Source organism: Sorex fumeus, unplaced genomic scaffold (genome assembly GCF_029834395.1).
Source record: "Sorex fumeus unplaced genomic scaffold, SorFum_2.1 ptg000002l, whole genome shotgun sequence".
Classification (NCBI taxonomy): domain Eukaryota; kingdom Metazoa; phylum Chordata; class Mammalia; order Eulipotyphla; family Soricidae; genus Sorex; species Sorex fumeus.
Genome location: NW_026606059.1, coordinates 27,015,950 through 27,040,472, shown reverse-complemented (window position 1 = coordinate 27,040,472; position 24,523 = coordinate 27,015,950). Strand labels below are relative to the sequence as shown.

At 37.5% G+C, this 24,523-nt stretch overlaps 1 protein-coding gene across 1 annotated transcript in view; it reads left to right on the top strand.

Annotated features, from left to right (window-relative positions):
* KCNB2 (potassium voltage-gated channel subfamily B member 2) overlaps window positions 1-24,523 on the top strand; it is a 460,305-nt gene that overhangs the window by 8,191 nt on the left and 427,591 nt on the right. Inside the window, exon 3 of the mRNA XM_056111486.1 lies at window positions 22,504-23,163. Coding sequence (XP_055967461.1) covers window positions 22,585-23,163 — 579 coding nt within the window. The 5' untranslated portion in view covers window positions 22,504-22,584. The remainder of the gene's footprint in view (window positions 1-22,503; window positions 23,164-24,523) is intronic.

Sequence of the window (24,523 nt, the reverse complement as noted above, 5' to 3'; positions counted from 1 at the left end):
AGCAGTGTCAGAAAAAGAGCATGGCAGGTAAATGGAACTGAACTTTGGTAATTGGAGGGGAGTTTGGGAGATGAGATTGAGGAAGGTTAGGGATTCAGTGTGAAAGGTGGTGCATGTCAAACAAGTCATTTGGATTGTGTTCTGTAGAAAAGTTGGGGGAATAACTATATTTTAGTCCTTTCTTATTTATTTGTATAGGTGCCACCCAGCAGTGTTCAGGTCCCAAGCCCCTCCCAACTGTATTTAGGTGGTAAGGATCTGAGGGTTCGTAGCTGGGTTCCAGCATTGTGGGTGTCAACCAGAGCCACTTCCGGTGGTGCTCAGGGGGCCACTTGATAACAGGAACCAAACTATGCACCTTAAATATGAATGGCATATGTTTAACTCCTTTGCTTTACCTTCTGGACAACAATTGTAATTTTATTTGAGATATATATATATATATATGTATATATATATATATATATTTACTATTGAATCACTGTGAATTATCTGTTTGGGGGCACTTGGGTTGTTTTCAGATTTGGGCTATTGTGAATAGTGCTGCAGCGAACAGAGAAGTGCAGATGGCATTTCTGCTGTGTGTTTGGAGCCCTTTAGGGTAAGTTCCCAGAAATGGTATTGCGGGGTCATACAGAAGCTCAATTTCTAGCTTTTTGAGGAATGTCCATATTGTTTTCCAAAAAGTCTGGGCCAGTCAGCATTTCTACGAGGAATGAAGGAGAGTCCCTTTCTTCTCGCATCCATGCCAGCACTGGTTGCTCTTGTTATTTTAGAGGTGTGCCAGACTCTGTGGTGTGAGATGATTTCTCATTGTCCTTTAATTTGCATCTCCCTGATGATTAGCGATGTAGAGCATTTTTTCATGTCTTTTTGTCATTTGTATTTCTTCTTTGATGAAGCGTCCATTCATTTCTTCTCTCCATTTTTGATGGGGTTGGATTTTTTTCTTGTTAAGTTCTAACAATGCCTTATATATCTTATTAACCCCTTATCAAGTGAGTATTGGGTAAGTAATTTTTTGCAGTCTATGAACTATCTTTGTATCTTGGTCACCATTTCTTTTGAGATGTAAAGACTTCTTAATTTAATGTAGTCCCGTTTGTTTATCTTTGCTTCCACTTGCTTGGTCAGTTGTGTTTCATCCTTGAAGATGCCTTTAGCTTCAATATCATGGGGAGTTAGTTCTGCCCATATATTTTCCTCAGCATACCTTATGGATTCAGTTCTAACATTGAGGTCCTTAATCCATTTTGATCTGGACTTTTGTGCCTGGCATTAGATAGAGGTCTGGGTTCATTTTTTCTTTTTTGCTTGTAACTGCCAAGTTTTCTCAGCGCCACTTGTTGAAGAAGCTTTTGTTGCTCCACTTCACATTTCTTGCTTCTTTATCAAAGATTAGGTGACCAGGTTTCCACATTGCAATTTTAATAGAAGGAAAAGGTGAATGGAGCAGTCTTTGAGTGAGAATTAGGTATGAAAAGGGGAGGGAGAGAAGATTGACCCTTGACTATTTAGGAGATTTTTGATAAATACGGGTGGGATAAGTCCTAGGAATGGTGATGTAGGAATGGGGGAGGGTTTGAATTTCCATATAAAATTGCCTCCCTTGGACGCGCACTTCTCTTTATGGAGATATCTCACTTACCTCCTCGACCACTGTGTAAACTCACACAACTTGGGGGCTCGGCACCCACACGGCGGCGGCTCTATCTCTCCCGCCACCCGCGTTCGGTAGTCTCACCCTTCTACCACCCCGGAGAGGTCGATGGCGATGGTCAGGCGGGGGAAGGAACGAGGGCCAGGCTGGTTGGTATTAGTCGTAGTTTATTCTGATTCCTTCCTCTTCTCCTCCATCTCTCTCTCTCTGCCTTTTGCCCAATCTACTCCCCCTATATCCCCCTCCAAGAGCAATTTGGGAAGACAATGACATAGGTGTGGTCACAATCAATAGGGGTGGAGATCAACAGGGGTAGAAATCTTAGCCTCAGGGAAGACGGCTCCTAGGGCAGATCCTTCCTTAGCAGGAGGACCCACCCTAGAGCAGAATTCCATGGGCGTGCCTCTCCTCTCCTTGACGACAAGCGTACAAGAATATAATATAAATCATTTTGTATGGATACAGTAAGAAATATCTTAAACTTATAGAATTGCTCTCCTAGGGCCATCTCGATCTCAGACTACGGTGCTCAGGCCAGATAGTCTTTCCCACCCTTAGCAGGATCCTAGTCTTGTCGTTACCTTTGGATCATGACAGCATTTGTCTATGATCAAACTCTTAACTTATAGTTAAGAATCGTGGCACTTTGGCCTGGCCCATTTCGCTGCCAGGGTAGCTCACTGCTTGCCCTGGGTCCATTCAGTCCCTCGTCGGGACCCTGCTTTTGGGGTGTTAGGAACTAAGGGCAACTGAGGCTTAAGTCGAGAAAGATGCCCAGGAGTGAATAATATTCAAGGCCAATCAAATCCTAAGTTACAAAGCATAATGTTAACATTCTTTCTGTATCTATACAAAAAGGATATTACTTTAAGGTAAACTATTCATAAGGCATAAGGAGAGGAAAAGGGCAATATTTCACTATACATATAAAATCATAGATTTCTGGGAAACTGATCTTACAAACTAACAAAGTCTGATTAAGGGGAAAGCTGATTAACTGGGTGGGAGAGCATAGGGAAGATTGTTTACAGATAAACACAATGGAAGTGGAAGTGCTTCAGGAGCACTGAGGTGGGTGTAACCAGATAAAGCCTAAGCTTCTTGAAGGACAAAGCAATGTTACCCAACAGACCACTTCTTGCCAGTCCATACACGGATGCCTAGGGATTGTGATGTTCTTGGTCTACATGTATTTTTTTCTTTTCTTTTATACCAAGTTCCTATTTTCTTTGAAAATACAATTCCCCCCAAATCTTTATAGTTTTAATTCTGCATTTCACTGCTGTGTGGATGGAACTGGTGAGGGCTGCCGGGGGGGTGGGGGGGGAGATGAGTAAAGTGAGTCAAAGGGGGGGAAAGAAAGGCAAAATGCTGAGTGATCTTTCTCATATATGCAGTATAAAAGAAGCACCATGAGGGAATAAACATTTGTTAGTGATAACTGACCTGAGTGTTGGCCCATGGGTATGAGTTGCTAAGGTGGAAATGGGATAGGAGGGGCCCTTGAGAGATAGTAGTGGATGGACCCTGACCAACTGGTGTGCGCAGCAGCATCATATGCCTGAAACACTTCTATTAACAGTATTATAAATCATAGTGATTAAATTAAAAAAATTTAAATCCCTATATAGGTTTGAAAAAGCTTGATTTACTCTTTTCAGTTATGCTACCTATTAACTACATTGTATGTTCTGTTTATCATTCTGGAACCTGCTCCTTTTCTGTGACCATCTTTCAACCATCTATGTTTCAAGAGGTCACTTTCAGGTCTCCCTAAGCAATATCGTTGGTTGGTTAGGTAACTTCATTAATCAGGTTTTTGTTGCATGGCCGTGCCACTGTTTCTAACTGGAAAGTCTTAATGGGAATCTGTTGCTCAAGGCCCTTTATAGCCTCATTCCTCACCATGAGAATTCCTGAAGCAGTGGACTGTTCTGGCTTTATAGCCTTAAACTTCTAGACTTAGACTATTTGTCTTTATCTCTGTCTTGAACTATCCAATTCTTTCCTGTGGACATGTGTTGTCTCATAGTACATTGCTTATAGACATTAAGGAGCATTAGAATACAGTGGCATCCTGGTTCTTTGCAGATCTTTTCTCTAGAGCTATTGATCTTCCCTCCGAGTTAATGCAGTTTTGCCAGGATGTAACAGGGTTCAGAATTCTACATATTCATTCTCCATGTTTATTTCCTTTCCAGTAGCATATATATATTCATATATATGTACACACATACATATATATGAATTTTTTTTGAGGTTCGTATCCTGAACTGTGCTTAGATGGACTATATAGTCCCAGGGTTCTAATTCAGAGCCTCCACATGCCAGACAAGCATTTCTGCCCTTGAATTATCTTCACAATCCACATTTGTTTTTGTAAAGTTCTCATCCATGTTAAGGTATCAATTTCAGATAAGTTAAGATGATGCTACTGTTGTAACATGATACCACAATGTTAGAGACTTAATATGATCAACGTTTATTTCTTACCTGTATAATCAGGAAAAGGATGGTGAAGGGGAGGAGAATTAAATCACATTTTTTTTTCACCAGCTTGGCTCAGAAATGACAATAGTACCATAAAATGTCAGCATGTATTCCACTGATATGAACTAGTCAAATGATTCTTTCAGATGCAAGGAAGTCTGGGAAATATTCTTGTCTTAATAGGAACTTCTCAGTGATAACTTTCTCTGAAAAAGGAGAAGGGTGAATTTAGAGGGACAGTTAGCCATCCCTGCTGTAGTTGTCTGACTTCAGAATATATTAGGGGGAAGAAAAGATTTCAATTAGATTTACTCAGAAATCAGTCCATGCCATGGGTAATATCTCCTGAAGTTTCCTCCTCCTTGTTCCAATATTCCTTTTGGTTCCTCACCCAGATTCCAAGAGTAACAACATCTTACTTCATTTTCTAAAGCTTGGTTTTGAGGTAAATAAAAGATGGCAGCTACGATATGGGCAAGAAAGTAATTCTGAATGAATAGTAAATGTTAGTGATCTCAGAAATTTATTTCTCATGCCTCATTGTGGGATTTTTCTCACCTGCATGGACCTTTCTGAGATCCAGTAACTTGGCATTGTCTAATCCTTCATTCTTTTCTTGATATCTCTTAACTTGGGGTTTCACCTCTGACCACTCTTTAGAAGCCAGTGAACTTGGTGTATGGGTGTGCAGGGAGTCTTGCAGATGAGAGCTAAATAGTTTGTGATTTTTTTCTGAAGTAAAGTAGCTTTTATTTTCCCAGAAAAAAATGTACTGCCTTCTCATAGTTCAATTGCCTTGAAATTATAAAGCTGTGCTCTGAACATTAGATATGTAAAGGACTCTTTAAGGCCATATGTTAAACAAAATTGATTGTTTTCTTCACAGAGCTCATGGTTTCTCTAAAAGCAAACTGTATTTTTCAGATAGAAAATTTCCTAGTGGCCCAAGAGTAGCGAGGTTGGCCTAGAGCCAAATGATGGTGATTGTTTCTGAATTATTTGAAATGAAAGGTGATGGTCTTAGGCAAAGCTGCTGGAAATGAAAGAATGAAGGCAGCAGTTCTGAATCAAGAATCAGCATGTGGGCTATCGTGTGCTAAATTGGGGTGTTGAGAAATGATTTAACTGGTATTACCCAGAGACATTTTTATGTTGTGCTTCTGATCCCCCAGTTGATTTTTTTGCAGACACAGACACTGGGAATTGAATTTTTGGTTCCCTTTCCATTCTCTTCTCTTTCTTTCTAACAGTGATCACAAAGTCATGCTTCTCTAATCTATTCTGTAAAGGAGTTCACCAGGTAGGCAAATGCAGGTAGGCATCTGTAGAGAAGGGAGAAAGATGGCATCCAAGTAGTCAGGAAGTTAGATTTGAAAAATTGGCGGGGGGGTGGGGTGGGGAAGTTATTTGGATGTGATTACTGGCATGAGTTGAAGGATTAGGATGGTCTGACCCTACAGGCTCCAATGAGAACTTGACTGTTTGAAAGAGTTTCCTATTTCTTTTTAATTTTTCAAGGCATCGCAAATGCAGGTTGTTGTTAACAGCAGGCTGGTCCCTCTTCTCTGATCTCAAGTCAAGCTAATTTGCCACTTGTTTCTATCTTCCTGTAGCTCCTCTAAGATTCTTTTTAATCTCTTGATGGCCTTCATGTGTAGTTATTTTAGACACGCTCTCTTCACTTAAACCCGCTTGCCTCCTAGTGCTGACTCTCATCTCAGTTCACAAATGACTTGTTCAAAGAAATCTTCCTGAGCACCCAGAACAGGGCAGATCTCTCCATGACACTCTCTCCTGGACTGCTTTTATTCTCCTTTGGTGTACTTACCCAATTCTAATTTTAAATTAGAACTGCCTTTCTTTCCAGCGTGATTTTCCTATGTGAAAATGCAAGGTCTATAAAATCAGAATCTGCCATTCCTCTTTACATTCTTACCCATGGCATCCCCACAACTTCCCGCACAAAGTAGGCGGTCATTGTTTTCCTGTCAAGTCAATGAGTGAAAAAATGGATGAAGTTGGAATCTAAGTTAACTAGGTCATAAGACAGCCCCAGGAGCCACTTAACCAAGAATTGCTGTTCAGAGTAGCAAAGAATAGATCCAGAGCACATTTGACTAATGATGAGCTGCCAAGCTCGGATCCCACAATATATTATATTCTCACACTCTGTACATTCTTCTTGACAAGGTCAAGATGATCCTAAAATTTGGGATTTAGTAGAACTTGTAAGTGGAGATAAAGAGATCTATTGATGAGAAAGGAAGTAACTAATACTGTTATAGACAAGACAGAGCATGGTACTTCCAACAGAAATTTTCTCTCCTCCCTATTTCAGAACAGAATTCCGACTCTCAGCTTCACAGGAACTTGGTCTAGGTTAGTATTTCTCATTGAGATCTTGAGGTATTGATGGAGATTTTCTGAAACTCTACCCTCTACCACAGTAACCTCTAGTTAATAAGCTGTTGAACACTTGAAACGTCTGTTGTGAGACTGAGAAACTACATTTTCAATTAAATTTAAATGGCCATAGAAGGCAGGAAACCCTAAATTCAAAAACATCATGGTTTAACTTCTAGGAAACATCCATTTAAAACCAATTTTAGCTGCTGAGTTGTCATATGTAAATTGGAAGGCCATCTCTGGAGTCCAGGGCCAATTTTGACTCTGTCTTCTAGGTATAGCCTAGTGAAGAAATTTTTTTTTAATTTTATTGAATCACCGTGAGATAGTTATAAGCGTTCATGTTTGGGTTACAATCACACAATGATCAAACACCCATCCCTCCACCACTGCACATTCCTCACCACCAATATCCCCGGTATACCCCCTTTTCCCACCCTCCCTCTGCCTTCATGGCAGACATGATTTCCCATAATCTCCCTCTACTTTTGGACATTATGGTTTGCAATACAGACCCTGAGAGGTCATCACGTTTGGTCCTTTATCTACTTTCTGCACACATCTCCCATCCTGACTGATTCCTCCAGCCATCATTTTCTTAGTGATCCCTTCTCTATTCCAGCTGCCTTCTCCCCTTTGCTCATGAGGCAGGCTTCCAGCTATGGAGCAATCTATCTGTCCCGTGTATCTGCTGTCCTTAGGTGTCAGCCTCATGTTATGTTGTTTTATACTCCACCAATGAGTGCAGTCCTTCTATGTCTGTCCCTCTCTTTCTGATCATTTCGCCTAGTGAAGAAATTTGAATGCATCGTGCTTATGTCTTATTTCTATCAAAAGAAATTGTTCCTTACTGAAGATAGATTATGTGTATTAAACAAAATGTAAAATATTATTAAAATGTGAAACATTATGTTTTAGTGTTCTGTGTGGTATTATCTTGAATGCTTTCTTATGCTCACTTTTCCCAAATAGGACTGTTCCTTGTTCCCAAGTACCTTCATTTTGTTCCTTCCCCTCTCCTTTCTCTCCTTATTTCTTTTCTAGCCTAAAATGTGGTGCAAACATGACGTTTCCTTTAACAATTTTTTTCTTTTACATATTGATTTTTTTTTTTTACTGTGTGCTTATTTACAGTGCAGGTCATTAACAAAAACCAAACAAAATAGTTCAGATAACTAGGGAAAAATCAGGGAAATAATACTTGTGTTTCGTGTGCCATTTGATAGACTTTTTTTAGTTCTCAGCTGTAATAATTTCAATACTAATTAAGAATGTAAGTAAAGATTGGACAGTTTTTGCCAAGATAACATTGTAGTTGTTTTTAATTATTTGATTACCCATATGATCCATGAGACTAGATCTCTTGAAATCTTTGCCCTGATTTCACAAATGAAAAGCTTTCCTGTAAGATAATAGCTGAATGAGGAAGGCCTTAGAATGCAAAGTTCTGAACTATAAACATAACATTTAGAAACCTTTCAAAGTGAAAAATTTAGAATTTACTGGAATAATAAACTGAACGTTGCCTCTCTTTGAATATCTATTAGAACAAAACAAAACAAGCAAAACAAAAACTCAACCCTAACATTTAAAGGAGATAGTCTGTCTTTTCTCCTTTTTTCCCTGGAATCTTTACAGTTTAGAACAAACGTGTCTCGAGGCTTTCTTACCCAGTTCATAAAATCACAATTATTAATCAGGCTAACATTAAATATTAATTTACTTTTGAGATAAATGTCATTTTAAATTTGGAATCCTGATTTTTTTTTTCTAAATCCAGGGAGAGCATTTTCATTAGGCTTTATAGAAAAGAGAGCTCATAGAACACTTTGAAGCTATAAAAAACTCTGCTTCTTAATCGACTTCTAGTTTTATTCAGGTCCAACAAAATATTTGGTTTCTTGCATTATAACCATAGTTTTTAATAATATATATGCAGATGAAATGGAATATTAGAGTTAAGGGTTTTGTCCTTAAAAAAATTGTTTGACAACATTTGAAATTCATAGGTGCTTAGTAAATTTTAGTTTAATGAATTTATAAATGTATTTGTTCAGTCATTGATTCACTCATTTACATCATCAAGTGGCTTTTAAAATTAAAAATAGCAGTAAAGACCATGATACCTGTATATAAAGATTATGTTCTGTAAAATCCCCTGAATTGATACTGTATCATTTGCTCATAATTTAAACCTTTCAATTTATATTTAGATGGACTTACATTTATATCAGTATATTTAAATCAAATATAAAGCTTAAATTATGTTCTAACTAAGTACATTTTAAGTATGTAACATCTGGGTCTTCAAAAATCAAAAGCACATGTAAAAATTTTTTTATAAATAGTCTTGGCAATCTTATGAGTTCCTTGAGAGCAAAAGTTACTTTACCCAATTTAATATCACATGTCTTCAATATGTTATGATCGCCATTGACACATTATTTTGATTTTTTTATTTAGAAAGGGAGGGAATGAAAAAGAAATAATAGTGTATATCAATAGTTATTAATTTAATATTAATGATTTTTTCTATTCTGACTATCATGGTAGTAGAAATCATAATTTTTGTAATTGCCAGGAATAATTAATAACTAGGTTCAACTCATTAGTGTTCATAGGTTAGACTGTTTGATAGATTCTTCTTGCTCCATATCTTTTTTCTTTCCTTATTCTAATTTTGTGTTTATCTTGACCTAGAGGAAACAAGATCTAATGAAAAGAATAAAGGTTCAGGGGCAAGACACTTGACTTCTATCTTGAAGCTGAACAAACCCCAAGAAGTCACTTACATACACCAGTGTTATTTGCCCCTTAGAGTGGACCCCTTTCAAAAACAGTGTACTTTATACTTTAACATTTAGGAAGGTACTTATGCATATATCTTGGCTATAAATCTCAAGACTGCTTTTGAAGTTTGTATATTAAAATTTGTTTAGTGTAAAAATTTTTACAACCGCAAAAACAATTGCTGTTTGCCATCTCTATCTGTATGAAAATTCTAACCTTTAATAGTATATTTTATATATGTCAGTTAAACCAGTAGACATAACAGCACAGGAAACATTTGAAGTTTATTATTTCTTTCTTTAGCTGGTGCAAAAGATTACTCAATATCATTCTGAGGCATCCACAATCCTTTCATTCAAGGAAAATCCCTCCTGTCTTCTGAGGTTAAGAACAGGGACTTTGAATTAAGATAATCCTGGATTGGAGTCCTGGAACTAGCACTAATTAGTTGTGTCAGCTTTAGTAAGGAACTTCCTTTTCTGAACCTGTTTCTTTATCTATTAATCTAAGATAATAATACCTACCCCAACGTAGGTTGAGGATGAATGAGAATTAAAGAGGATAAGCGTAGTGATTACATATAGTAATTACTCAACATATGGTAGATGATGAAAGCATAGCTATTAATAAAATTCACAAAGCAAATGAGATAAATTTGGGGAATATCTTTCAGATATTACTCCAAGAATACCCCTTCCTTCTAGGAATTGTAATTTGTACTTATTGGACATTTTGGTCCTAAGTTGAAATAAAATCCAACATAATAAATACAAATCCTATAGCAGTAACTTTTTATACTGATACATTCTTCTATTATAATCCTGACTACATGAGACTTTAGAATGACTATATACTTTTTAAATATCATCTCTAAATTCAGTATATTTTGCTCCTTTCCCAAAGAAAAAATAGAAAATAACATAATACTAAAGAAAATTGAAAATATAAAAAAATTCATCATCCTTTATACTACTCTGGAATGATAATAACATTTATTTCTGAATATTTTTATTGCTGATCAAAAATCACATTTTCATTTATACTGTTGCATCCACAATTTGTATGATTTTTCCACAATGTTTTTCAAATTATTTATTTCAAGACTGTATCATCTGGTACGAGTCATACGAACTCAAGGCTTCAGTCAGTCCATCTGCAGTCCCTAATTTTCACATTTTTATTTTAGAAAACGTTGATGGGATATGATGAGTTCATTTCCCTCATCAAATGATTTGATATTTTCTTATCAAAGTGTGCTAAATTGTATTAGTAGTATATTGAAGATCCCAGGATTCATAGATCCTAGTAGGTCATTCTGTCCATCTGTCTTACATTCTTGGCATTATTTATTATCAGTGAAGCTCCCTAGCATTTTACACAGCAAAAACACATGGTAGATTGAAAAGGGGGGAAGGGGGGAGGGGAGGAATATTTATAAAGTGCCTTACACAGATGGATGCTTAATAAATGCTGTTTAATGATCCTCACTGATTACAAGAGTAGAGGGAAAACATTATTCACAAGGAAGATGAAATCAGATGCCTATAGTCCAGTGAATCTTTTCCCTTTTCTACCTAACAGGGCACATGATAAAATATTAAGAATATAGTACAGTTAAAAAAATTAGTATCCCATTAATAAGGGATATTGAATAAGGGATATTGCTGACTTTTCTAAGAAGCTTCTTTCATGCTAAATCTAAACTACTTTTTGAAAAGGATAGCAAAAGGAGGAGAGGCATCCATGGATGAGGTTATACAGAGTATTGGTTTTTATTTATTTATTTATTGTTTTATTTTTTAATTTTCATTAGTGAAACACCATGAGGTATAGTTGTAGACTTACAAATTTTTGTGCCTGGGTTTCAATTATACAATGATCAAATACCCATCCCTCCACCAGTGCCCATTTTCCACCACCACCATGGGTCCCAGTATCCCTCCCACCCCCCATTTCTCCCATCCCACCCTGCCTCTGTGGCAGGGTATTCCCTTTTGTTCTCGCTCTCCTTTTGGGTGTTGTGGTCTGCAAAAGAGGCATTGAGTGGCAATCATGTTTGGTCTATAGTCTACTTTCAGCATGCATCTCCCATCTTAGGAGGATCCTCCCAGCACCCTTTATTTGGTGTTCCCTTCTCTATCTGAGCTCCCTTTTCCCTTAGCATGTGTGGCTGGCCTCCAAGCCATGGAGTAAAATTTCTGGGACTAATCTCGGCCATTCTTGGGTGTTAGTCTCCCATTTTGTTACTTTATGTTCCCCAGATGAATGCAATCTTTCTATGTCTGTCCCTTTCTTTCTGAGTCATTTCGCTTAACATGATACTTTCCATGTAGTACCACTTGTATGTAAATTTCATGACTCCGTCTTTTCTAACAGCTACATAGTACTCCATTGTGTAAATAGGTTATACAGAATATTTTAAGGTGAATTTTTTCAGTCTACATTAGACCCAAAGATATGCTCAAATATATTGTAGTTGATTTTTGAATGAAATTGAAAGAGGTTTCTGTCTGTGTTCTTGAGTTATTTTTCCAGCCTACATACCACTCTGCTTGCATATGCAGTACTTTAGCCTCATTTCTTTAAACTTTGCTCTTTCTCCCCTTACCATTTTCACCTGGAAACTCTTTTTTTCCCTGGCAACTCTTAATATTAGAGAAAATATGATAGCTTTATGTTGTAGAAAAAAACCCCTGAATTCCCAATCTTTGATACTTTTATGTATTATTGGTAGAAATTCTGTCATATTGATATCTTAAAAATTTGGTCTGAAGATATTTTTCTAGGAGTAAATAAACCTTGACGTAAAATCACCAATTTACTTTGTTGAATTTAAGAAATTGAAAAGAAAGGGGCTGGAGCGATAGCACAGTGGGTAGGGCATTTGCCTTGCACGTGGCTGACCTGGGTTCGATTCCCAGCATCCTATATAGTCCCCTGAGCACCGCCAGGAGTAATTCCTGAGTGCAGAGCCAGGAGTAACCCCTGTGCATTGCCAGCTTGACCCAAAAAGCAAAAACAAACAAAAAAAAGAAATTGATAAGAGCAAACTTTTTCCTGTTCATGTCCAGTCGACTATGTAGATGATTAGTATTTGCATATAAATATCATAGAACTTAATACCATAATATTTCAGTGTTCTAATGCTCCTTAGAGGAGACAGCTTTGTTAATTTTCCTGCATAGTAGGGATTTCTTTCCTATGAGTACTGGATGTGGGAACTTAGAATCTACTTCAGCATTACCAGGGCCAGTAATCTTTTGAGGTAACACATTTCATTTAGAAGACTTATTAAGACTTATTAGAGTCTAACTCATTTATTATTTGTCCCACAGAATTTCAGAAAAAATTCTCACTCCACTTTGAACACAGGCCTTTTAAAAGTTGGCCAATAAGGGAGAGCAGAATTTCTAAACAAATTGGAAGTTATAGTAAACAGATATTTGATGATGTTAACCAAAATATCTACCTACATTAGCCTGGGAAATAGTATGTCAAAATTTACTAATTTTATCAGGTAATATCTAAACATTATTAGAACTTACATAGCAATGGTGTAAATATTACAAATATTACTGAGATTTTTGTCACTTCTGAGAAATCATAGTCAAGTGTTTCTGGTTAAGATTTACAAGGGACCTCCCTTTGCTATGGTGTTTATTGCATTGTAATGAGTTACTTTCTATTTGTTGTAGATTATCTGTCTATACTGGAACTATGAGCCTCTGGTGTCAGACATTGCACCTGAGGCAGGGAAGTGGTTCATAAATATTTGGTGAATGAATGGGTAAGAGTTCTGAGGGAAGTTATTCTACAGTAAGAAAATCACTACACTAGGACAGATTTTTAACCTTTTGTGGCAGGAGAAAGATGGAATTGTTCCTAGGCAAGATAAGTTTTTGACTTTGAGTATTGATGGAGTATATAATGTGTATATTGTGGAAAAGAACATTTTATACATGAAAATATTGTGTTTGGGGAGTGGCAGGTAGTGTGAAATAAATTGCATGAAGGGAACTCATTTTTAAATGTTAAAAAGTAGAAATAGAATGATCTATACTTTTTGTCTAGTAATTATTTTTGAGATAGACTTTGAATTATATAACATACTTTCAAAAACACTTTACAGCAACAAGTGTCCAGTAATGAATTTTCAAAAAGCCTCCCTTCTCAAATTTAATGCACCTCAAGAAAGTAAAATAAAACTCATGTAGATGCAGTACCATGGGCTCTAATTTTAACATAGTTCTGGACAGTGTCAGATTTAGCTTTACAGTAACTGCTTGATTTTTTTCCTTTTCTTGAAATAATGTTGATTTATAAGTATATACATGTTTTAAGGGTATCATTTCATGGCTTTTAAAAATACCATCACATTACACCCGCCTTTAGTATCTTTCATCAAAGTCCTTTGGTGGACTTTGACCCAAGGATAGAAAGGGTGTTTTCTATCCTATTTCCCTCCCCCTCTGATAACCTTAACTAATATTTATATTGTGCCTCATATCCTAAATACGTATCAAACAGTGCTGAAAAACACAAAATATAACCACCCTCAAAGAGCTTAGGGACTATTGGAGAAGATGAATGTTAGTGAAGTAAATTAAAATGTTTTTCCAATCAGTATGAAACTACGGTATTACAAGTGTTGCAGGTAATTGGCACATGATACTGCAAGTTCTTTGGAGGATTATTTATTGCATAGTCAAGATGATCAGGAGGTGATAGCTAAGATGTGATCTTTCATTGACATCTGAAAGTGAAGAGGGGAGAAAAGATGTGCAGAATTCTCCATGGCAGAGAGAGCTTGAGGCATGAAGTGAAAACAACAACAACAACAACAACTGAGAAATAGAGTGCTAGGGAGCTTGGTACATGATAGAATCACAGGATACATATAGGACAGACCCTGTAGTCTTTTATTTTTTGGTGTACTTTATCTTGTAATATACCTGAAGGTGGAAAGTATGGGCACACCTTCCTTAGAAGATAGCTCAAGCTCTTGGTGTTAGACTGCCAAAACTTTGGTGGGATGCAAATGGAAGGCTGGGGTCATGAAAACCAGTGCTATGGAAGACAAAGTAGAGAAGGTGTGATTTTATGAAGTGCATCTTTCTCCAGAAGAACACGGTTAAGTTACCTGAGCACAGCCATTGCCCTTGAAGGAAATGCAATATGTAGGAGTTAATGCATCTCAGCTGAGTACCATTTCAATCAATATTTTGTCATGGGGATAAATTAGGGTGACTAATAAGACCTTTTATTAGAAGGTGAAATCTGGGGACTGGAGAGATAGCACAGTGGGTAGGGCTTTTACCTTGCACTCGGCCAACCCGGGTTCGATTCCCAGCATCCCATATGGTCCCCTGAGCACCGCCAGGAGTAATTCCTGAGTACATGAGCCAGGAGTAACCCCTGTGCGTTGCCAGGTGTGACTCAAAAAGCATAAAAAAAGGAGGTGAGATCTGGATTGTGGCCCATACTTAGTGCCTAGTGCAGAGAGATCAACCAAGTCACATGATTTAACTGCTTCTCAGTATTTATCACTGCCTGTAACTGTCCTTCAGTTGTTCATCAATTTGATCAAGCTGGCCAATAACGTCTCCATTGTGACACTTGTTACTGTGTTTGGCATATTGAATACGTCACGGGTAGCTTGCCAGGCTTTGCTGTGCGGGCGAGATACTCTCGGTAGCTTGCCGGGCTCGCAAGAGGGGCAGAGGACTCGAACTCGGGTCAGTCATGTTGGCTGTGTGCAAGGCAAACGCCCTACCCACTGTGCTATCTCTCCAGCCCCTCAGTATATATATAAACTATAAATAAAGACATTGAAAAAAGCATATCTAAGTGCTTTTTTTTTCTACTACTTGCTATGTTTCTGTTTTTCCAAATATAGAAGTAGATAAAGGATAGCCAGATTGTTTAAGTGAGAGTGAATAATCCTAAATCAGATGCAGTATTGAGTTTTTCATAAAAGTCACCTTTTCTGTGATATGTTTGATTATACAGAAGGGACCAAGATGTAATAGGAAATTGTATTTTTACTGTTAAATTGATCCCACTGAGATGCATTTCTTGCATAAGAATTTTACTACTGAGCATTCCAAACCAATCTTTACATGACCTGAGGGCAAATTTATTGGAAGAAACCTAACTAAAGGTTCAAATCCTATCCAAATTTTATGAATATTTTACTCGGTTCCTTAAAGACCAAATCTAATTTCTCCAAGGACCTGATAGAATGTGAAATTTAAGTCATTCACTCTAATAGGAGATTATATCATCCACTTAGACCACAAAGTAGTGACTGTATTTTGTGATTTTAGGATGGTACAGGGGACCCTCTTTTGTTTTCCAATTCATTTTACTAGCACCAGTTGTTTCTCTGTTGATAGAGGTTTTTTTTTTAAAGTTTTCCTCATAGCCTTTTAACTTTATTTATATCCTTAACTTTGTTGTAAATCTGAGAAAACTTTTGCAAAAGGAGACATTTAAAAGAACACATCTTGAGTCCCAACATAAAGGGCACTTTGACCATCAAAATAAAAAAAAAAATCTACCACCAGCTGAATAGCTGACCCTTCAAATAAAAGTCTGAGCCTTTTGTGTGTATGTTTGAAACAGACTGAAGATTTCAAGCCAGAACTATACCATGCAGTTCATAAAAGGTCTAAGATGCATTATAACAAGTGTTACGTATTTTAGAGTTGAGAGGAAATTTTTTACTGTCCTGTTTGTCTTATAAAAGACTTTTTTTTCTAAAGGGAAACCTGGCATTTTCCTCTCGATAGCAAGCATGCACACACACATACATATGTGGGTATATATTTTTGATATGATTTCTAAATAGTTTTCAATTTTATGAAAAAAATCACTTGTATATAAATAAAATATTTTATATAAATGTGGTTTTTTCAGAGACAAGTATGATATTGGAAGATGCTCATATTACATATTGTACTTATTACTTGATTTTCTCCCTTCTTATTGCAACACAATGCTTCCTTTGACCACTGAAAGCAAAGCTTTTAGATTTTATTTGAGTGTATCTAAAAAAAGCATCGGTTATATCAAGGATAAAAGTCCTGGACTTTTTTTGACTAAGGAGTAAACAGTTGTGCTAAAATCGAGGAATATAGCAGCCTTTAATTGTAGAAAAGAAACACAATATCTCACCTTTCTGAGGACAAGGACAGTATTTCAGTTATTACTAGGACCTGGTATATATGTTTTAATTTTTATTCTTTTATTAATTTTTATTAGTGAAACACCATGAGGTACAGTTGTAGACTTACACATTTTTGTGCTTGGGTTTCATTATACAATGATCAAATACCCATCCCTTCACCAGTGCCCATTTTCCACCAACATGGATCCCAGTATCCCTCCTACCCCCATCCCCTCCATCCCACCCTGCCCCTGTGGCAGGGAATTCCCTTTTGTTCTCTCTCTTTTTGAATGTTGTGGTCTGCAAAAGAGGCATTGAGTGGCAATCATGTTCGAGGACCTGGTATATTTTTAAGAACTATAAAATTAACTGACATTTTAACTGTGTTCTAAAATAATTCAGTAGATTTGTTGAGTTTCTTAGGAAAACAAGTTCCCAGGACCTTACATTAAAATTCTTCCTACTGTCCATTTATTTACTATTTTTCTCTTTGTCTGCCTTCTGATATCTATCAATGACTTATCCCAAATAAATTCTGTTTTTAACTTCATATTTATTCTTTTAAATTAAATTTTAGATATGCTTTAAAATTTTTTAATAAGTACTAAAATGAAAAAACAAAACTGCACTGAGGGAGCAGAGAGAGAGAGAGAGAGAGAGAGAGAGAGAGTACAGTGGACAGGGAATTTGTCTTACATGTGGCTTACATGGGTTTGGTTCCCAGCCTCTCAGATGGTCCCCTGAGCACCATCAGGAGCGATCCGTGAGTGCAGAGCCAGGAGAAAGCTCAGGGCACCTCTGGCTATATCCCCACCTCATCCTGCCCCACCCCCAATTAAAAACAAAACCAATAAAATAGCCTCTCTGATTACATGTTCAACTAATGGTTTTGGTGCCTTTCTCCCTAGAGATCATTGCAAATAATCTTTCTGTTTCTCTCAAACAGAAGGAAATAACTGTTACAGGAAAAGATGCATTCACTACTTAAAACCATATATAAAAATGCTTCAGAGCTCTCATAGAGTGGCTTAGACTTAAAGGTCTCCAAAATGCTTGTTTGCAAATGCCCGCTCAGTGTGTAACTAGCAACACAGAAATGAAATGTTAAGCATCTCTTAAATCTTTAGGAAGATTTGCTTTTCACCTTCACAGGATTACGCATGGGATTTATCTTGCCTTGCTGTACTAAGGAGGTGTCAAGCATGTGATATAATGGTAGTGTATCTGAGACTACAGTAAAAATAAATAAATAAAGAATCCCCCCTCCCCCTCCAAACCTCCTCACTCTGTAATTATGATGCCAGGATCAGAAAGTTGTGTTTTGTCAGGTTTGGCCTTGAACGGATGGCAGCATAATTCCACACTGCTGGTAGGAGCTGGGTGCAGCTGTGCAAAACGAGAATGTTTGTTGTTGTTTATTGTTAAAAGAGTTGCTTTTTTCTCTAACAGACTAATGAAGGGATGTTTAGTACATTTGCACTGGCCCACTGATTGTTGCAAGCTTGACTTTCAGTTGATCCAATGAGGTGAAGTAAATCAACAGACAAAAGAAAATATTCACGAGGTTTTGTCCTAGTCATCAGAATGTTAGTTTTGTTTATCACTGTTTATATGTATAAATCTAAAAAGTCACATAGCATCTACATAGTTTAAACATTGTGTTATTACATCATAATGCTTATGTGAGAAATTGAATTAGAGGCATAATTCATATATTGGATAAGATTGTTATAATTTTGTAATTGCACGTAGGAAATATATGTGAGAAAATGTAAAACCATAACCACATTGGATACTAAATTTTAAACATTAACTTGAAAGCTCTTTAATGTGGCAAGACACTGAACCTAACTAAGGTTGAATCAACAGATTCATTGTAAAAATGCTTTAATATGGCAGAAAAATATAGATAACAAGTGAAGTAAAATGTATAAAATAAATATTTGTGATGTTCTGAAGATAGTCTATACTAAGTCACTATAAATATTAATGGTTTCTAAAATATGAAATATCTAGTTTCTATTCTTCAGAAACTAGAACATAAAAAATGTTTTGACTGTGAAGTACTATGATAGGTTTATTTCTGTCTAAAGTAATAATGGAGATTGGAGTGGGATGGTAGTAAAAGCCACAGAACTTCAGCGAGAGGGGAAAAAATAACTCAGCATCATAGGAAAGAAAGCCTTGTGTCGTGGAAATGCCGCTGTTCAGTGGGTGAGGATGGTGAAGTTCACCCTGAAAGGAGGGAATGTCAAAGTTCTGCTCCAGCAGACCTAGGGGTCCTGAGCCTCAGAACAGTCTCCTTTTATCATCTCATATAAAAGACCATAAAAAAATACCATCTCCCATAATAAGACCCAAGTTTCAATGCTTTTCTTTTCATCTGGAGGGTGGCATTGTACTTTCAGCTCAGGATTTCTTATTAAGATAGTGAATAGGAAAAAAATGAGTAAGTCTGTACAGGGTGGAAAAATGTCATTTGATTAGTTTTGCAGTTGGTTAGCATAGGGACAGAATAATTGAGGGAATAGGATAGGAAGGGGTGAAAGGAAGTAGAAGTGGCCTCTAGGGAAATGGAACAGGGCCATGTGGCAAAGGCAGCTTCAAAACTATATAGACACATGTCTGTAGAGCTCCTGTAGACACAGTGAAGTAGACACAGTGAGTTTCAAAGGAACTGTTGACAGGACATAAGCTCTGCCCTTTATGGGAATGACAGACTTCCACATGTGACCGTTGCTTTCCTACTACCTGACAGTGTGATGAACTTTCTGAACACCATTCCTGGCTCTGAAACAGCTCAAGAAACCTTTGAGCGTCCAAGTTTTACCAAGGGACAGACACAACATTCTGCCAAGGGAGAATAAAAAATATTTCAATCACAATGACAATCACCAGAGAAGATCATCTTTAAATTTAAGGAAATGGATTCATCGCGCCACCTCTTCCCATTCTAAGTTTCTCTGTCACACTTGAATAAAGGGCATTTATTTCCATCTATCGTTTACTGTGGGGTGTGTAATCAACACTGGAATTCTTATATAGAAAGTTCTTGATCAATAAAGATATTTTGAAGTTTTAGTCCTACAGCCTCTCTCCATTTGGCAGGTACATACTACAGAAAAAAAATTATCGTAAGTCTTAATGATTTGAAGTGATTTAAAACTAGTGGTGACAAATTGATGACTCTAAAACAGCATTTTAAAAAAATAATCATTTGTACAAAAAGCTAATTACATCAAGCCTTTAACCCCAAAGTGAGATGCTCGCATCACACTGGTATTTACTCTTGCTCATTGTAGACAACTGTTCTCTGATATTATCATAGCTAAAAATATTTCCTTTATATTAGTGAAAAAAAATTTCCAAAGATATTTTATTTCATTTTTATTTGCAGCCAGAGTCACAATGAGTTAGCCATTCTTCTTATTCAGTCGTTCAAGTGAATTGTTCACATAAGTTGTCCAGATTATAGAGATGTCATTGCATCTCCAGATAAATTATTTAGCAGAAAACATCCAGATTTACCCCTGGCATTTCCTCACCTCTAATATTTCAGTTTTTTTTGCCTGATCCTAATATTGCTAGTAAATTTAAGTGTATATTTATATATAATTGTCAAATACATTCAAGATGGGCATTATTTGCATCAGAGGTACTTGCTATAGGTGTCTTGGGAGAGAAAAGTTTAAACCCACAATTCCTGACTTTGAAGGTTTTAATTCACCTGAGAAGACAAATATTATAAATCTAAGTAAATATGCATCTTGATTAAAATCTGGAAGATCAAATAATTTAAACCTTTCACTTAATCACTGTAACTCCTCTTTATCAACTTATTATAAAATTAGTTATTTTGTTATCTGTGATGAAAGTGTGTTTGTATATACTTAGAATGTTTCTGTAACTATGTAGTTGAAAAAACTTCAATTCAAATGTATTTATTAGCTATATTTGAAATGCTTCTTATGCATCATCTATATCTTTTCATAAACTTGATTTATTTACATTTGGGAGATTTTTTGCTTCCAGATGGAGAAATAAATTTAACTTACAGAAATAGAGAAACCAGAGGCCTGCATAAAATTGGTGTGTATCCTAAAAGAGAGCTCTACTTATAAGAAATTCTTAAATCTAAAAGCTCTTTCCTTTGGTATGTCATTTATTGTGTAAAATATTATATTTTATATTGAAAGTAGTGTGTTGAATGAGTTTCTTGAAGTTCCATCATTTTCTGCAGAAATATAAGGGAAATCAACCAAGAAGATGCTTGCTGCCACAGATTAGAATAATATATCAACCAACAAGAGAGGATATTAGAGCAGTGATGTCTTAAAAATTTAGTACACAAGAGAAAAAACTGTAAAGCAGAAGACAGATACACACATTCTGACTTACTGTATTCTCATACCCAAATATACACATACAATGTAAATAGATGCATTTTAGTCAGATCATTAAATAACTCTATCTTGATCTAAATTAAATCTAAAAGAAGTAGTAGCCGTTAAAAGGGCAATAGGAAAGATGGAAACCCTTATAGAACACAGCATGGAAAAAGGCCAGGTGCTGAGAGAGAATAATGCATGCAATCTGAGGGTATTGGATTATAGCCATAAAAGAGGAGAGACTGGAGAGGTAAGTCAGATCTAGATCTGAACTTTTTATTTTCAGGAATGAATGAGCCTTGTAGGGTTGAATGCTTGGCTACGTCAACTCTGTACCTTAGTGACTCATTCTAGTAGCTGAATAGAGATAATTTTCAGCATGATAAAAATAGACTCCTAGGCACTGGAGGGAGAGCATAGCAGGTATGGGTCTTGCCTTGCATGCTGTCCACCCCAGGTCCTATGCCTAATGCCTCATATGGTACTCCTTAGTCCACCAGGACCGATTTTTGAGCTCAGAGCCATGATAAAGTCCTGAACAAAGCTGGGTGTGGTCTCTAAACGAAACCAAACCAAACCAAACCAAACCAAACCAAACCAAACCAAACTAAAACAAAACAAAACAAAACAAAACAAAAACAGTTCAAATTTAGGCAAGAGATGGAGTGTTTGAACTTGCTCCATGGTTCAAGAATAGAAGGGCGGTGGGTCTGAGTAAAGATGGTAGCCAGCTTAAGCAGTGTTTAGAAGTTTCAGGCGTGGGGTGATGGGTGACAGGAGAAAAACTGGGGACATTGATTGTGGAAAATGTACACTGGTGAGGAATGAGTGCTGGAACATTCTAAGACCGAAACTCAATTATGAACAACTTTGTAACGCTAACACTGATTCAATTTAAAAAATCGTTTTAAAGTTGTAGAGTGTGCAGATGTGAACAATGGATGATGATTTCTCAAGAATTTAGTATATATGGATGGATGTGATAGTGCTGAACACCATAAATTCTGTGTTGGAGAAGGAACACAAATTAGTTGGGTTGGTGGAAGTGTAGTGAGCTAACAGTAGTTGGAGGTGCAGTGGTTGAGTGATTCTGCGCATGGATAGTTGAAGGTGCAGTGATTGAGTGATTCTGCATGTGGATAGTTTATTTTGTTTACTTAGTTCTGTTGTGCTATTGTTCAAACGCCAGGGAGGTGGTCTACCACTGAGCTACATGCATGACCCCTGAGAACCACAAGGAATGATCCCTGATCACAGAGCCTGTCAACAACACTCCCAGATATGTCCACCCTAGCCGCCCCCCCTCCCCAAATAAAATTGAAAGAGAGAGAGAGAGAGAGAGAGAGAGAGAGAGAGAGAGAGAGAGAGAGAGAGAGAGAGACTTGGTGGTGAGTAACTTGGGAATTGTCAACCTATGGGTGCATGAATTTGAATATACATTGCCTTCTGTGTTGCAGTCATATGCAAAGGTGCATATTGCCATACATGTACCGTTATCATGCCTCCTGGTTGTGCACGACCAGAGGAATCTCATAGACTAGGAGATGCTTTAGAAAAAACGCAAGTGACTGCATGGCTGTTGTTGGTGTTCTTCCTTCTAGTTGTGCCCATGGAGCTGCCCACTGCAGAGGGACATTGTTGCAGCTGACCTTCCCACGGTTGGTGCTTTGCCCAGTTCAAACATGGCAGAAAAGGCTCCTCCAGGCTTAAATCGGAAGACTTCAAGGTCGACGCTTTCTCTTCCACCGGAACCCGTAGACATTATCCGGAGCAAGACGTGCTCGCGCAGAGTCAAAATCAACGTGGGGGGCCTCAACCACGAAGTGCTGTGGCGGACCTTGGACCGGCTGCCCAGGACGCGCCTGGGGAAGCTGCGGGACTGCAACACGCACGAGAGCCTCCTAGAGGTGTGCGATGACTACAACCTGAGCGAGAACGAGTATTTCTTCGATCGGCACCCGGGCGCCTTCACGTCCATCCTGAACTTCTACCGCACGGGGAAACTGCACATGATGGAAGAGATGTGCGCCCTCTCCTTCGGCCAGGAGCTTGACTACTGGGGGATTGATGAGATCTATCTGGAGTCGTGCTGCCAGGCCAGGTATCATCAGAAGAAGGAGCAGATGAACGAAGAACTGCGGCGAGAGGCGGAAACGATGCGCGAGCGCGAGGGTGAAGAGTTCGACAATACCTGCTGCCCCGACAAGAGGAAGAAGCTCTGGGACTTGCTGGAGAAACCCAACTCTTCGGTGGCTGCCAAGGTAGGACAAGGCACGGTGTCGCTTTCCGGTGCGGTCAGGAAAGGGGGCCCCTGCATCCCAGAGAGTGTGGCTTGTCTTCGATGAAGATGGTTTGGGAAGACAGAACAAAAAAAATGTGGCTTTGGAGACGGTGGGAAATCATCTCCACGCTCTGTTGGTGAAGTGGAATGATGCTTCCTGTGTCATTGCTCTCTTAAGTAGTTGGAGGCCTGGGAGTGTGCAGAGTGCTGGTTCCCTTGGCCACTTGGCGGGGAGGAGAGAGCACTGACACGGAACCACCAGGCTTGGGGATCTTGCAGAATTCTCAGACTGGGTTCCACACTGCGTCCAGGGTGGAAATAAGGAGTTCTTGTAAAGGGGAGGAGATGCCTCCTGGCCCGTTTCTGTAGAGGTTCAGAGAGAGGAGAGGTAGCACAAAAGCCTGGGGGTACCCAGTGAACAAGGAAGAATGCTGTTACTGGGATGAGCCCAAGAGATGAGTCAATTTGCAGAGATTAGTGTAAGGAATGAGTCAGTAGAGAATACAGCCATTTAGCATCTTCTGGAGGTCTCTTGACAATTATGTTGTCTTTCGGTGTATAACTTTTTCCATGCTTGGTGTTATTATCTTATTTCAGAGCTTCTGAAGAATCTTCTTAAAATTAAGGGATATATATTTATATTTTATACATAAAATATTTCTTATATATTTCATTGCAGCTTCATCTGTCTAACTCTGAGAGTAAGTTTGGTACCACTGATTTTAGTATCCCATTCAGCTGCTGAATTCTGTTTGTTTGGATCTTTGGGGTCTACTGTAAAGCAATTCCCATCCCAAATTTTTATACCTACATGTATTACTTTTTATAAGTAATATATGACTTTATATAGGTTAAAAAGTCACATGTCATCTTTATATACAGAAGACTAGTATTGATGTTATATACATATTTGATGAAAATAGAATATAAAATAAAGAAACATGTAATCATAGAAGTTTTTTAACTATCTGTAGGTTTTTTTCCAAGTTCTTTCTTATAAACAGTACAGATTATAGGACTGCAATAAACCATCCTGCCCTTTAACCAAAAAACAGAATATCCCTGATAACCTTTGGTGGATGAATAATGTAAATAACCAGCTGAATACGGAACATTCTTAAACTGATTCTTTCATTATTGACGGTGTCTAGTTTCGTATCTTATTTACTTCTTAAGACTTTTTTCCTTTTCAACCAAGACATAGAACGAAGAGAAACAGATATAGATTGCTGTACATAATGAGTAAATGCATAACTTTTGGCAAGTGAGAGATTTCAGTGAGGCTTTTTTCCCTCATAGTTATAATTTGTTTAATTTTGTTTTACCTTAGAGAAAGATAT